The sequence below is a fragment of the Cucurbita maxima genome, unplaced genomic scaffold (genome assembly GCF_002738345.1).
Source record: "Cucurbita maxima cultivar Rimu unplaced genomic scaffold, Cmax_1.0 Cma_Scf00021, whole genome shotgun sequence".
Taxonomy (NCBI): domain Eukaryota; kingdom Viridiplantae; phylum Streptophyta; class Magnoliopsida; order Cucurbitales; family Cucurbitaceae; genus Cucurbita; species Cucurbita maxima.
This window is the reverse complement of record NW_019272037.1, coordinates 3,391,777-3,405,657: the sequence shown is the minus strand read 5'-3', so window position 1 is coordinate 3,405,657 and position 13,881 is coordinate 3,391,777. Positions and strand designations below refer to the sequence as shown.

The window sequence follows — 13,881 nt, the reverse complement described above, 5'->3', positions numbered from 1 at the left end:
GTAAGTCCTTCAATTATTCAATTATTCAATTATAAGTCCTTTTCAACCTTCAATATTTAATGGGGAAAATATAATTAAAAAATAATAGAAAAAAATAAAGTTGTGTCCAAATTAATATAAAGGGAAATGAGAAAAAATAATTGTAGCCTTCCCGAAAGCCTCTTACTACAGTTATATACCTAAACCCAATTGCGATATAAAAAGGTTTTAAATAATTAATAGAAAATTTATTATCAATTTACTTTTTAACTTTTTATTAATTAAATTACCTGCTTTAATAAATAATAAAATATTATTTAATACATGGAATATTAAAAATGTATAATAGATTTATAATCCTGATTTTTTTTTAAATCAATTATTTATTAAATTTAAATTTAAATTTAAATTTTAGGTGGAATATAACTCAACATAAAATTTAAAATTTAATGATTTATCCGACACAAACTGATGTGACATCAAAATTAATTATAAAAAATTGTAATAACGTTGTTAATTACATAAAATTTAACCAATAAAATATAAATACATGTCATAAGAAAATAAAAAACATAAATAAATACTCGTAGCTAATCATTTTTTCCTATCGTTTAATGAAATTGAATTTAACTAAACGAATAATTAATTTTTGTTTTAACTTAAAACTAGGGATGTTATTAATAATGGAGCTTATTTACAATTATTAACTGAAATGATTAGGATGTAGGATTTTATGGGTTTAAAGGTATAATTTGAAGTGGAAGAGTTGATTATGGGTACTTAATTAGGTTTAAAATGACATGTTTTTTTGTTCTTAATTATGGATTATCATTGTAATAATTATGTCCATTTGAGAAAATGGAAGAAAATGATATCCAATACACTTTTATATTGTTTATCAAATTTATCTCAATAATTTAAAAAAAAAAAAAAACTTTATTCCTATTTCAATTTATAAATTCCAATTGTCTCTTCTAAGATGGAAAAGCATATATATATATATATTTAAAAAATACTGTTTGAATGTAAGAACACAATGATTCAAGCATGAAGTACAACACTGTTTGGTTCCTTCACATATAAGACACATTTTGAGTCAAAACAAGACAATCTTCACATCATTTCTACTCTTCTTCCTCGGGGAATGATTGAAAATGGTTGGGATAAAATTAACTGAAGAGTCGAATTTGAACGCGAACGCGACAGAGGCTCGAAGCGGGCGGACACTGAGGGCACGACCATTAAAGGGTCAACGAATCCAACAACTTTAGTAGTATTAATGAGTTTCATATTCAGTCCCTTGTGTGACAAAACGAAGAATATAGGAATCACATGTCCAAATTAATGCATAAACTAACAAGGTGTATGGTTGTTGGTGACCTCTTCTTGATTCATTCTAGAAGATCCATTAAGGATCAAATATTTTATTATCATTAATTAAGAAAACAGCATCTTGTTTAAGCTTTATTTGAAAATAGTAAATAGGCATGAACAAATCTTCAATTAAAGAAGAAGACGACATCACAACCGTCCGTTTCCAGAAAAGATGAACAGAATCCCGAAATGAATATAGAATCCTTACAAATTTTGACCCTGTCACTTTTCTGGTGTTCCCCGCTTCCATCCATGGTGACCCATAGATCTGACTTTTTGCAGAGCCTACCAAATTTTCCTGACCAAAATACCCTTTTCTTTATTATTATTATTATTTTCCTGAATGAATATTTGATTTGATAAGGAAGCATCAATTTGGCTTAGGATGCAAAAAAGTGGAAAACCCAACAAAAAAAAAAAAAAAAAGAGAAGAAAAAAGTTGTTCACAGGTTCCTGAGCCTGTGAGACTGCTCTCTCTATGATGCCGCTTACCCACAAACTCTAACAACAAGACAAACAGAGCCCACCTAACAGCAGCAGCACCACCACCACCTCAGGAAAGGAGGAGAGAAAAAGCGACTCAAATCGCTTCATAATCACTCATTTTCTTCCCCTTCTTCTTCTTCTTCCTCCTCTGCATTCAAATCTGGGAATGGAACAAAGAGATTCATTAAACTAAACTTCTTTAACGTTCATGCTTTTCTCTCTTTCAACTCAATTCATTCCCTTTCACTTTCTGTTCTAGAACCCTTAAATCGCCTCTATTTGTTTGTTCTTCCATTCATTCCTTCTTCTTCTCCAGTTTCCTTGTTTAAGAATCATGCCTGTTGCTCCACAGACTTCTACAATTGGTGAACACATCAATTTGAGAAGACCCAGAAGCCATTTCAGCCAACCCATTTCAGAATCAGATCCAAACCCATCAATCCCTTCGATTATTCAATCCACTCGCTGCAAATCCACCATTTCTTCTCTCCTTCTCTCTACCTTTTCCAATAATTCAACCACCGGCGCCAATGAATGCTTACCCTCTTCCATTGCCACGAACAGGAAGAAGAACAACTTTTCTTCTGCAACGTTCAGGGGACTCGGTTGCACCAACGCTGCTTCTCAGCAGGTATCCGTCCCCGCTGTAATTCGAACTTCAGCGGATTGGGAAAAGAAGAAAACGAGGAAAAAAAAGCAGAAGAACTCCAAGAACAAAACCCATCAAGGAATTGTTGATGCCTCTCATTTTCATCCTAATTCGAGTATCAATTCTGCTAGCTGCTTAGACGCTCAAGATGTTTGGTGTGCCCCTGGAATTGAATTCGCTGCAGATGCGGCTGCTTCTGTGGATTGCGTTGTTGCTAGACGGCATGCTTCTGGAAGGGGAAAAATCGATTTGGAGAAGATTAATCAGAGGGAGGTACTCTGTTTTTACTCTGTTCTGATATATATTTGAACCTCTTTCTCCTCTGTCGATGTGTCGCACTGAGAAACAAAAACCCCCAGGTGGGTTCTTGTTGTTAAGCATTCGTGTCGATTTCGTAGCTAAAGAAGCATTTGGGTGTTTATTTTATTTGGGCTTTTCTCATTTTTTTTATAATCGAACTTTATCGTTTTTGTTTCTTTTCTTCAATAGGGTTCCTCGAAATCAGGCTGAACCTGTTCGGCTTCCATTCTTGTAACTTGTTTGATTCCATTATTCTTCGTAAATCTGAGTATTTAATGCAAATGGGTATGCGTTAGATTTGAAATTTTCCGAATGAAATCTTCATTTAGGGCTATAAAACGAGAAGTCACCTGGTCGTAGTTGATTATTGGTTCCAAACTCTGTTCATTGCGTTTTAACTTCCTCTACTTCTACCATGACAGCGTTCTTCTTTAGGAGGAAGACGAACTGTGAATCCCGAGACCCTTTTATATTTGGATTCTGATTCTGATCTTCCAACTGCTCGATCATTTGAACTGTCTCGGAGTCGATATTATCGCCATGTTCGACATCCATCCCCTGATGGCCTTGCCGAGGTGAGCTATCATTCGTAAATATAAGCTGCAGTTGAAACAACCACTTTGATAGGTTTCGTTGCTATTCTAAAATTATAAGTTTCAGTTGAATTCTATGTTCGTCGTGTTCATCTTGTCATTCTATGTTCTTTTTATGTACCATAAAGGCATCTCTGTTTTACATTGATCATATGAAACTGATTAGCTCCCCTGATACGTTGTTAGCAGATTATGATGTTTCAGAGCGGGTTGCTGATGGGTGGAAGATTCGACATACACGACCAGTTTAGGGAATTGCGGCTTGATGTCGATAACATGTCGTACGAGGTTAGTAACTTTCTCCAGTTCTTCCATCCTGTTCTTTCTTGCTACAATGTGATACTCACAGCTCTTTGAACAGGAGCTGCTTGAGCTTGGTGAAAGGATTGGGCATGTCAGTACTGGGCTGAAAGAAGACGAGATGGGAAGGTGCATTAGAACAATGAAGCCCCTTGCTGTAAATGAGCTAACAACAACTCACTTGTTATCTCAAATGGATCGGAAGTGCAGCATCTGTCAGGTGAAGTAGAAGGCGTTTGGTTTTGCTGGCTTTGATTACCCCCAAATTGTTGACAGCCTACTATTGTTTTGTTGTATGAAGCAGGAGGAGTATGATCCAGAGGATGAAATGGGTAAGCTGGAATGTGGGCATGGGTATCACGTAGAGTGTATAAAGCAGTGGCTTGCGCAGAAGAATGCGTGCCCGGTGTGTAAGACAGCGGCGGTGGGCCGTGGTTGAATGGTTAGTTCATCAATGTCTAGCACTTGTTCGACTAAACCTGCTTGCTTTTCTCCTCCCTACGTGGTGTATAGATTTCATTTGCCTTGTTATATGAGCTAAAGCATTCGTTCATTTGTGTGAAGCTGCTTCCCTTTCTGCTTATAATTGATATGATGGCCGCCATTTTCTTGTTCCTCAGTTGTCTAGAGATTTTATGTAATGATTTTGGATTGACTTTGATTGCATTATCTTTAAGACCTCAAGGTTCAATGCCTGCCTTTCTTGTGTTCTTCTGGGTACTCAAAAAAAAAAAAAAAAAATGAAAGACAGCTCTTATCCAACTTATGAGCATGTAAAATGTTGTACTCTGATTTCACTATAGCAGAGCTCTGTCTCTCATGATTGAGTTGACGGTTGAAAGATTTCGATTGTCGAATTTTTTTTACCTAGAAAGTTATATGCTATTTAAGTCGTTCGGTTGTTTTTTGCTTGTTTTCATTTTTTCTTTCAACTTTGCTTTCAAATTCACTTTCGAAAATCTCTCTGCCCCTCTGAAAACGGGGCTAGAGGCTTGTGTATATGTTACCTTGCCGTAGGTGATGCTGAGTATGTCTCTTTTTTTTACACTTGTTATTGCAAATGGATGAGCAATAACAAGCAACCAATGGGGTCGCAGGAACATTACAGGTTTGTGCAGGATCTCTTGTAATAGGTCCAGTGTAAAAGGTTGAAGGTTTCAGAATGGTTCGTCTTTAAAAGATTATCAAAGTAGTTAGGATCTTATGAGAGATACAAGGAAGACATGTCAAACTCACTAGAGTGTAAGATCGTTAAGAGTCTCATGTGGTATCAGCTCAGTATCCTTCATTTCTCCTCTACCAGTGCTAAGCCCCCAATCCTCCAACTTCAAGAATCCATGAGCAACTGAGGACTGAAAAGTAGATGCAAGACCGAGTACTATATAGATTTTAACCCATTGTTAGTGGATATTGTACACTTTGGCTTGTTAGGTATTGTTGTCAATATTACGATTTTAAAACACATCGACTAGAGAGAGGTTTCCACATTATTATAAGGAATGTTTTGTCCCCTCCAACCGAGGTAAGATTTCACAATTCACTCTAATTGGGGCTCAATGAGTAGGGAGAGATTTTCACGCTTTTATAAGGTATGCTTTGTACCCTTCTCTAACCAATATGGTATCTAACAATCCATCCCTTCGGCTACTAAGCATCTTCGCTAGAACACCGACCGGTGTACTTGACATCATTTGTAACTGTTTAGGCCCACCTCTATAGATATTGTTCTCTTTAGGTCTACTAGGAAGAGGTCTCACACCCTTCATTCCTCTCTCCAATAAAAATTCTTAAAAAAGTCAACAGGCCCTGCCAGAGCATTTGTCTTATGAGTTGGAGGTTGCAAATTCAAGCCTAGAACCAGTTGATTTCTCACTTTCTACATTCCTCTCCTTGGTTATAAATGATGATCGATACAAGATGCATATCAAATAATTAAATTACACGTCAATTTTAACCATATTCATACAGTTGAACTTATAATTATATAAAATGAGTTAAGTTTAAAACTATTCAAATTGGACTCATCTCTATCTCTCGGGGACTCAATGTGGCCTCAAAGCTATACCATGGGTGAAGGGTTGAAGGGTTATTTCATAACGGTATAAACTATGGTTTACATAACATTTCAAGGTATAAAATCTACATATCAGGTACTTACCTCATAGCCCAACACTTCGATCATACAAGTAAATACTTGCACACATTCAGGTAATGCCTGTGGATTAAATGCAAATTAAAATTTTCTTTCAATCTCTTCCTAAACACAATTCTCACGCAAGCAATAGCTCAAAAGATTGAGTATGTAGAGCCATTTCAATTGGAAGTCGTAATGTGACCTTCGAGTAGAGGAGAGTGAATGCAGGAGTTCGCGACGAAATTGTTTCCCCTGACCCGAATAGATTCAGAACATTCGTTTAGAAAACAATGATGAATATGCAAAATCATAAAGCCAGACAGATAAAAATCAATCTAGTGTATGAAAGCAGCAGAGTACTCACCCTGACTGACCAACAGATTCAATGTCCTTGTTGTTCGCTTCTTCCTTTTGCACATAGCCGTAGGGATCATAGCTGGAAGTTCTGGTAAAGTCCAAGAAGTAAAGAACAAATACTATCAGGTAGCAACTGAAAAACATTGATAGAGGTCCAAAGATCCAGAGGAAGAAAGGAATTGCGAAATAGAAAGCTCGCAATCCGATCGACCAAAATAAGCTTCCTCGATTCAAGATTGCAGCAAGATAGTCCTTTCTGCCTTCACCAGCAGGCAATGTGACTAAGAAGCTAGCATGAGCATAGTATCTAATAGATTGCACATTGCAAAGAAATGCAACGAGGAAACACAGCAAAATGTAACGGTACTTTCCGGTACTTGATGAGCTGCCCACAAAAACACTGATCAATGAGCCGACGGTGATCGTCGTCGTAGCCATAAGCGTTGAAGCCATGATGTTGTTTCGTATGGTTTGGACTCCAAGAACAGCATTCTTCTCGGGGTCCTGAACACGATCACTCGTAATGTAGTCAGCCATGGAAGTTTTCTCTCTCTCCTTCTCCACCTCCACTGAAATGGGAGGAGGGGACAAGATGACTTCTCAAGTCCATAAACTTAAACATCAGTTTTCTTTCCTACCCTTTTGAGTATTAATTGATTCATCCACAATACTTTCTGAACTAATCAATTGTATATGATTTAGAAGGCACGAGGCAGAATAAGTTTCTCAACATGAGGGAGGGAACACGATTAGAAGTACATGTGAAATCTTAATGAAATGACTCGAATTCTTCATCTAGACAAAAAGTGAACAGCTTAAATCTCTATCCATAGAGGAATGAATGTTGCAATCCGACAGATGTTGGTTAGTAGATGATTTTAGATGAAAATGAATGAAGAAAGATCATGACAAACCAAAATCCTCAAAACTACACAATAATGCTATCAGAGATATCAACAAGACTAGGAAACGGTCCTTGAAAGGAGATGAAATCAGATATTAGTTTTCTCGCACTTACAGATGCTTTTTTCCGAACAAGAAATCAGATATCAAACGACAGAAACAGTCCTTGAAATGAGTTGGCACACAAAATGGAAGAAAAGAGAGTCAGAGAGGAGAGACACTCACTGAAACAATGGTGGCGACCCATTGCCGGCGGGATTCAGCGTTGATTCCAATGACAGTTCTTTTAGGACTCCGGTAAATGGTGATTATCAGCCAAAGATGGTATCCCACCAGCACCGTAAAACCAAGTGGAACCATCACATATTCAAGATGTTTCATTTCCATCCCACTTCAGCTCAGCTCCTGCAAAGTACCAAGTCTCTCTCTCTCTCTCTCTCTCACACACTTTTTGCTTCCCCTCAAGTGCCTTGCAAGCACGTCCTTTTATATCATTGTCATACAATTGAGAATGTGGGTTGAATAAAAGAAACAATTTTATAACATTATTTGTCACATCAAAGCAAGAGAAACACATTAAAATATAGTCGAAGTAATAATCGAACATGAAACACATGATGCAAGTCGCGCAACGTGCACCACACCTAAGTGCTCCATCTAAAAGTAGACACATTTTTTTCGATACAAAATATGAGAATTTAAATCTTCGATAATAAAAAAGCTATCATCTGCATTAATACGGTAGAAAAAAGAGGCATAAACCGACTGGTACATTTGTAGAACTGTTGGCTACGTAGAGGCCTTCAAGCCGATTATGCATACTACATACAAACTTAGACCATTTTTTTTCCTTTTTTTTCTTTTTTATATCATTAAGGGTCAAGAGTTACATGAAAAGAAAATCGACTGGCAAGACATAGCCTGATACATAATAGATTAGAAGAATGCTCTCACAAGCTGCTTTTGGAAGAACCCTTCTTCACGAGCTTTTACCAGCCTTGCCCAAGGAAGTGAAGCTCAACCTGCAATTTGGAGGAAGAAAAACTAGATTGAATAGACCATATTGACAATGACAAGGTGTGGTCATAACCCAATAAAGAAAGGAAAAAAAAACGAAAGTAAGAAGAAGACTTAGAGATGTTTAAGACAGCAACCCGTGCTGGAGAGGAGGGTGGGGAAAAGAATACAAATATTTTAATCAAATGTCAACCGTTCTTTATTCCGTGTAGAATTAAGAAAATTGGAAAGCACCTGATGATTGGCTTTCGCTCGGCCACGGGTGCACGAGTGGTCCCAGTTGACGATAGCGCCACTACTTCAGCAGGCTTAACATAAGAAATTAAGACTGTGAGATCATAAGAAAAGCAACATGATAGAACCCCCCTCAGGCATTTTACAACTATATGCTACCAAGGCAGAAGTAATATAAAGTTTTGGTCAAAGTATATACAACCTCAAGCTCCTCTAAGCCCCCATTGGAATATGATCTTGAGGTCAGCCGTGCTTCATTGCAAGATGTCATAGGAACTACTACGGAAGATGTTTTTGCAACCGAAGACGTCATGGGGATACCTTGCCGAGTGGCCCCAAAATCTATAGCTTGTTTTGTATAATCAATATCATCGAGCTCTTCAGGCTCACAAGGAAACTCTTTGTGAGAGTCGTATGAGCCAGACAGAATCTTTTGAATTGCCAGCTTCTCTGCTTCTTTACAGCTTGGTGTATCAGCTGCCGCAGCTTGGTCTCCATTATTCTGAGAGGACACATCTGCCAGATTTTCTATGTTATTTGCACTAGTGGGAATAGAATTCACATCCTTTATGGAACATGAGCTAGTGGTGCTGATTTGGCTGACTTCGTGAACTTCCACAGGCTGGGAATGAGCAGCAGCCAAGCACTCTCCATTTCTCAAGGTAGTATTTGCATTATAATCAATACGCCTTCTTTTCCTTCTATCTTCTACTCCATCTAAACTTTCTGTAGCTTCAAAAGGCCTGTCTACTTGAGTGCTATCAGAAGCTTTTAGTTCCAAACTACGCCTACTATCCCAAGTCATTTTTGATGCACGTGAAGGTCGAACTCCACCCGGAAAAACGAAATTTGGTATATTCCTCCTTTTCACATGTGTTACATAAATCTCCATCCCACGCTTTCGCATTGTATACATGTTGACAGAACGTTTAAATTCATCGACTGTCAACCTCATATCGAACTGTTCACCCTCACTTGCAGGAACTCCTTGTTTTCGCTGCAAACCCATGAAATAACAATGGTGGAAAGGTCTGGATTTGTCTGAAAAATCTCCTGGATGTGGATGGCACTGAAGCATGTTATACGTATGTCTCTCAATCTTGCATCAACACACAAGCCAAGTCAATCTCTATTGATAATAAAGAAAGGAGTTCAATTTGATAAATGCTAGGAAGGCCGAAAGTAAACAGCTATGAAATTACAATTTCACCTTCAATGTCAGTTGGCGAAGACGAGATTCAACCCAACCCTTCCAGTTTCTTAGATCATCATCATTTTCTGCAGTAATGTCAGTTTGTAAATAGTTTTTGTACGCCTCGAAGAAGGGGTAGGGCTCGAAAAGTGTATCCCAATCGGCCTTATTTTCTTCCATAACCTGATGACATTTAACAACCATCAAACTAAAATTAGAACAATGTTTCACCAACAATGTAACATAGCTAAATGAATATAGAATAAAAACATGAATCCAATTAAACTCATTATGCAAATTCCTAACTGGGGACAAAAGATGTCATTGCAGAAATGCACCTCACAAATATCATGTCCCCTCTGAAATTCTTCAGTCATAATACGCAGAGTGCTTGATGAAACATTGTAGCTAGAATTCATGCAAGGATAAGCAGGAGTAATAATAGGCATTAAATGGAATCTATCCTTCGGATTTCTCCTTGGATCCCAAACTGGAAGTCCAAGAGATCCTTCTTCATTAGCACAGAGCATGACTGGATTTGGCCAGCGCCACCGGGTGAAGACCCTGAAAAACCGAGACACGAGCATATTTGGCAATGCATTGGGATATAGTTGGCATATGCGAGCAACAAGCAACGCCCAGTTTATACCGCCAAGAAACCCAGAAACCTGGTCAAGGTATAAATTAAAAGTCAGGTGATTGTAAGAAATCTTTGCATAAACTTGGAAGCAATCCACTTTATTAGACATCTGTACCATACATTGGAATAAACGCCTCGGCGTTTTGCCCAAAACCTCATGCATCTCAATGTTGTTCGAAAACTCTGCACTTCATAAATTAAGCAATCTTTAAGAATGAATAAAGTTCAGTGACAAAAAGAGAGAGGAACATCTAGGCAAGTTCTGATCCTCAACCTGAATATTTGGAACTAATCGCAGAACTCGATCAGTAACTCGACAACCATTTAAACTACGAACTGTCTGTTCATCTGCATTCTGTAGTATCGAGTCCTGAGATATATCCAAGTCCTGGTCCAGAATAAAAAATTTGAAAACAGATTACATCAACATCTATCTGTAATAGAAACTTTACAAAGATTATAAGCCATTTTTGCACTTCAAGGAGGCAGCTGGGGAAGATGGAATAAGAATCCAGAGTGAATTATATAGAATGGAAAAGAATCCGAAAAATCCATTTTCTAGAAGTCAAATTGCAAATCATCAACAAAAATTTACTAAATCTATATAGTACGGCATGGCATCAGTACATCATAATCATGAAATACTAGAGAGTGGGACGACTTACTTCAGGAATAACCCAAAGTGACAATTTTGCATAGAGAAGATCAATAGAAATCCCGGCAAACTTAAATTTCATCACAGGGACATGAGCATCAGGCACAGGGTGCAACTCAGATACTTCTGGCATCTCTGACAGTATTTTATGTAGCTCACCGAAAAAGTCCTCCTACAGCCATGAAACAAAAGCATTATTGAGTCTACAAAGCTAAAATACCAGAGTATATGCAAACTTAGTTCACCACAAATATTCATGAAAATGAAAGCTAGACGCACTTCACGTGTTGCATGTCTAGGTCCCACACACAGCGTATCAATATCTGCTCCAGGGCCATGCACCTACAATATAATCAATAGATACCTCATAAGGAAAAAAAAAATTACAACAGAATTAGAGATTCAGGTTCTATGCTAATCATTTGCAAGTAGAATGAAAAAGCAGCAACATACATAATAAGGAAGGATCTAGTGTTCTACTTTTTTATTTTCTTTTGTTTTCTTTTCTTTTTTTCAATGCCACTTGGAAAAATATTTTGTAATGTCCCCGGATTGGGGCTTAGCTTTCCTCCCCTTCATTGTAGTTTCATTTTTTCACTGAAATTAGTTCCTCCCCTTCAATGTGTTGCAGAAAGAAAGAAAAGTCCGTCTTTCTAGGACTAAATAAAAATACATTACACTACAACATACTTGAGTAAAAGGTTTAATTTGTAAGCTTCCACAATAACTCAGAAGAGAATACAAATTCAAGAAAAGGTTCCATAGTTCTCTTCCCACACAATGGGTTGCCATTTCAAAGAGAATACAAATTAACTTTCGTAAAATTCATGATGCATACAGCCCAAACCCATAAACTTCACCTGAACCAGCACACTTGCATCATGCCCACCGGAATTTTAACACACAAGAAACATTATAAAAAAATTGCATTACATGCTTGGACCAACAGTCTGTTCAAAAAGACATGGTGACGTCAAACACATCATCCCGATGAACCCTGAAAACTATACTTTCCATGAATATCCACACCTCTCTCAGATGATAGAGCAAATAACAACAGGTCATAATGAAACTACTCACAACAACCTTCATAAAAGATGCATCTGAAAAATATACCTTCTAGCATGGCATCTGAAAATGATGTCTATATTCAATCTAACCAAGAGATAACCAAAGGGTCCAACACTTTTTCATTTTTTGATATTGGTGAGTGTTCAGATAAGCATGAGTGCACATAGACTATTCTGACAAAACAACCACTCGATCTATTACATTTAGTTGCCAAGGTAACTTGTAGGGTTTTAAATCCTAAGTAGGTGACTACAATGATTTGATCTTATTTCCTCTAAGCCACTTACTATCTGCATGGACCCTTACTAACCACTAGGCCAATCCATGATGGTTAAACATGCCAGCACATTAATCTAAGTAAAATGTTAATTATATTAGCATGAGACTACCTTTTATTCACAATAGATTTGATCATCATCAGATGCACACAGCATGTACCAAAAAAACATACAAATAAAGGAAAATTGGATGAAATGAATTGTGAAAGATGATAATCAACATCATTGTGTCATAGGAGTATGAACTTGAATAATTCCACATAAGAATCAAATTTCAGCCTAGCTACCATACTAGCACATAGCACATCATATGTTATCATCTTAAAGAAAAAACTAACACGAAAGCATTTATATCTTGAAGAAAAAAAATGTTAGCACATAGCACATCAAATTCTCAAAGAATAAAGCTCTCCAAGAGGAAAACAGTCTGTACCCCTAAACGATATGAACCGAACGTGAAAATCTTAGCATTGGCTTCTTGCACCAGTTGCTCATTCAACCCCTTCGCACGACTAATTGTTTTAACCCAAATCTTCACAATCTGCTCCATGTACATAAAATACAACATCAAATACATGAATGTTAAAAATTCAAGTAAGCATCCCAAACCGATATGAATCATTATTTTCTTATTTTCCACTTCTCAAAAGCTACTGAGGGTGGCCTAACCTGGTCTAGTCTCCCAAGAACTTCCTCTCTACTCACGGCTTCCTCCTGACTTTCGTACAATCCAGCATCTTGCAGATACTGAACCCTCCAAAAAAAAAAAAAAAAAACAGCTAAGTTAAGGAGAAAACACAGCATACTTGCAATAAATGATACTGCTCAAATGGAAACAACAACCCAGAACCTTTTCGAGTTCGCGAGTCTTTATCACATCATACTCCGTCGGCCCACTCAACGAAATAGGATCAGTAATGCCTAATCGCTGCCCGTTATTCCGGCCACTTAATGCAGGGCTCCCCATACGTAATTAACACGCAAGTTTAACAGTCTCGTTTTTTTCCCTCTCTCACTCTCTCTTGTATTAAGAAAAAGGGATGTTGCTTGATGATAATTTTTTACCAAAATTTCCCCCTTTTTTTCTATTTTTTTAGAAAATCATATCAAGAAAAAAACAATGAGAAGATAATAATCTTATAAACGTCGATAATACAATACCGGGACGGGAAAATCCATTGACATGGAACCCAAAGCTACAATAAATTGAAACTATATAAGAGAAGGCGATGAGAACAAAAAAGGAGTTGAACCCTAGTCTGGTTTTCTTATAATATGTGAATAAAGAACAGAGTACAAGACCGATGAGGCCCAAAATTGATACAGTAAACTGAATCCCGCCGTGAGAAGGAGAATCACAAGCTGCAAACGATGATCGGACACAAAAGAAACAAAAATCGGGGAGACAACATGTGCAATCAGAACGGCGAGGGGCTTCGCTTTCAGAGGTTGTGCTAGTGGAAATCCTTTGGCGATCACAGTCAGCAAAGCTCAAAAAGATCCACCTTGGGAATAGAAAAGAGAAAGGTGGTCATCAATGGAGCCATCCGAGAGGGGACACGGAGGGAGTTATGGAGACAGAGAGAGCTCCAGAGAAATCCCGAAAAGAGAAGGGAAGAGGGGACGATCCGGCTCGGCTCGGCTCGGCTTTGGCCTCTGCCGCCATTATGAATATATATATATATATATAAATTTCCAGGCCTTTCATCATCAATTATT

At 37.6% G+C, this 13,881-nt stretch overlaps 3 protein-coding genes across 6 annotated transcripts; 1 reads left to right on the top strand and 2 right to left on the bottom strand.

Moving 5' to 3' along the window:
- The first annotated feature begins 1,739 nt into the window (after window positions 1-1,739).
- On the top strand, window positions 1,740-4,389 carry LOC111495245. 4 transcript variants are annotated; one of them, XM_023145193.1, is made up of 5 exons: window positions 1,740-2,761; window positions 3,211-3,363; window positions 3,568-3,669; window positions 3,743-3,901; window positions 3,983-4,389. In XM_023145193.1, exons 1-5 carry the CDS (start codon window positions 2,174-2,176, stop codon window positions 4,118-4,120), a joined length of 1,140 nt encoding a protein of 379 aa, XP_023000961.1. In that variant the 5' UTR covers window positions 1,740-2,173; the 3' UTR covers window positions 4,121-4,389. The 4 variants fall into 4 exon arrangements, with proteins under 4 accessions (XP_023000961.1, XP_023000963.1, XP_023000962.1 ...); XM_023145195.1 differs by having other exon boundaries at window positions 1,742-2,761; window positions 3,571-3,669; XM_023145194.1 differs by having other exon boundaries at window positions 1,742-2,761; window positions 3,986-4,389.
- A 1,334-nt stretch (window positions 4,390-5,723) lies between these two features.
- On the bottom strand, window positions 5,724-7,511 carry LOC111495313. The gene is made up of 3 exons (XM_023145292.1): window positions 7,301-7,511; window positions 6,180-6,676; window positions 5,724-6,067 (listed from the first exon to the last, which is right to left on the bottom strand). The coding sequence occupies exons 1-3, from the start codon at window positions 7,460-7,462 to the stop codon at window positions 5,995-5,997; spliced, it is 732 nt and encodes a 243-aa protein (XP_023001060.1). The 5' UTR covers window positions 7,463-7,511; the 3' UTR covers window positions 5,724-5,994.
- Window positions 7,512-7,780: 269 nt separating this feature from the next.
- LOC111495747 (nuclear poly(A) polymerase 1-like) lies at window positions 7,781-13,820 on the bottom strand. Its single transcript, XM_023145912.1, has 12 exons — window positions 13,013-13,820; window positions 12,832-12,909; window positions 12,596-12,703; window positions 11,093-11,155; window positions 10,824-10,985; window positions 10,433-10,546; window positions 10,279-10,341; window positions 9,857-10,186; window positions 9,537-9,701; window positions 8,529-9,425; window positions 8,327-8,400; window positions 7,781-8,097 (listed from the first exon to the last, which is right to left on the bottom strand). Exons 1-12 carry the CDS (start codon window positions 13,127-13,129, stop codon window positions 8,055-8,057), a joined length of 2,214 nt encoding a protein of 737 aa, XP_023001680.1. The 5' UTR covers window positions 13,130-13,820; the 3' UTR covers window positions 7,781-8,054.
- Window positions 13,821-13,881: the final 61 nt, after the last annotated feature.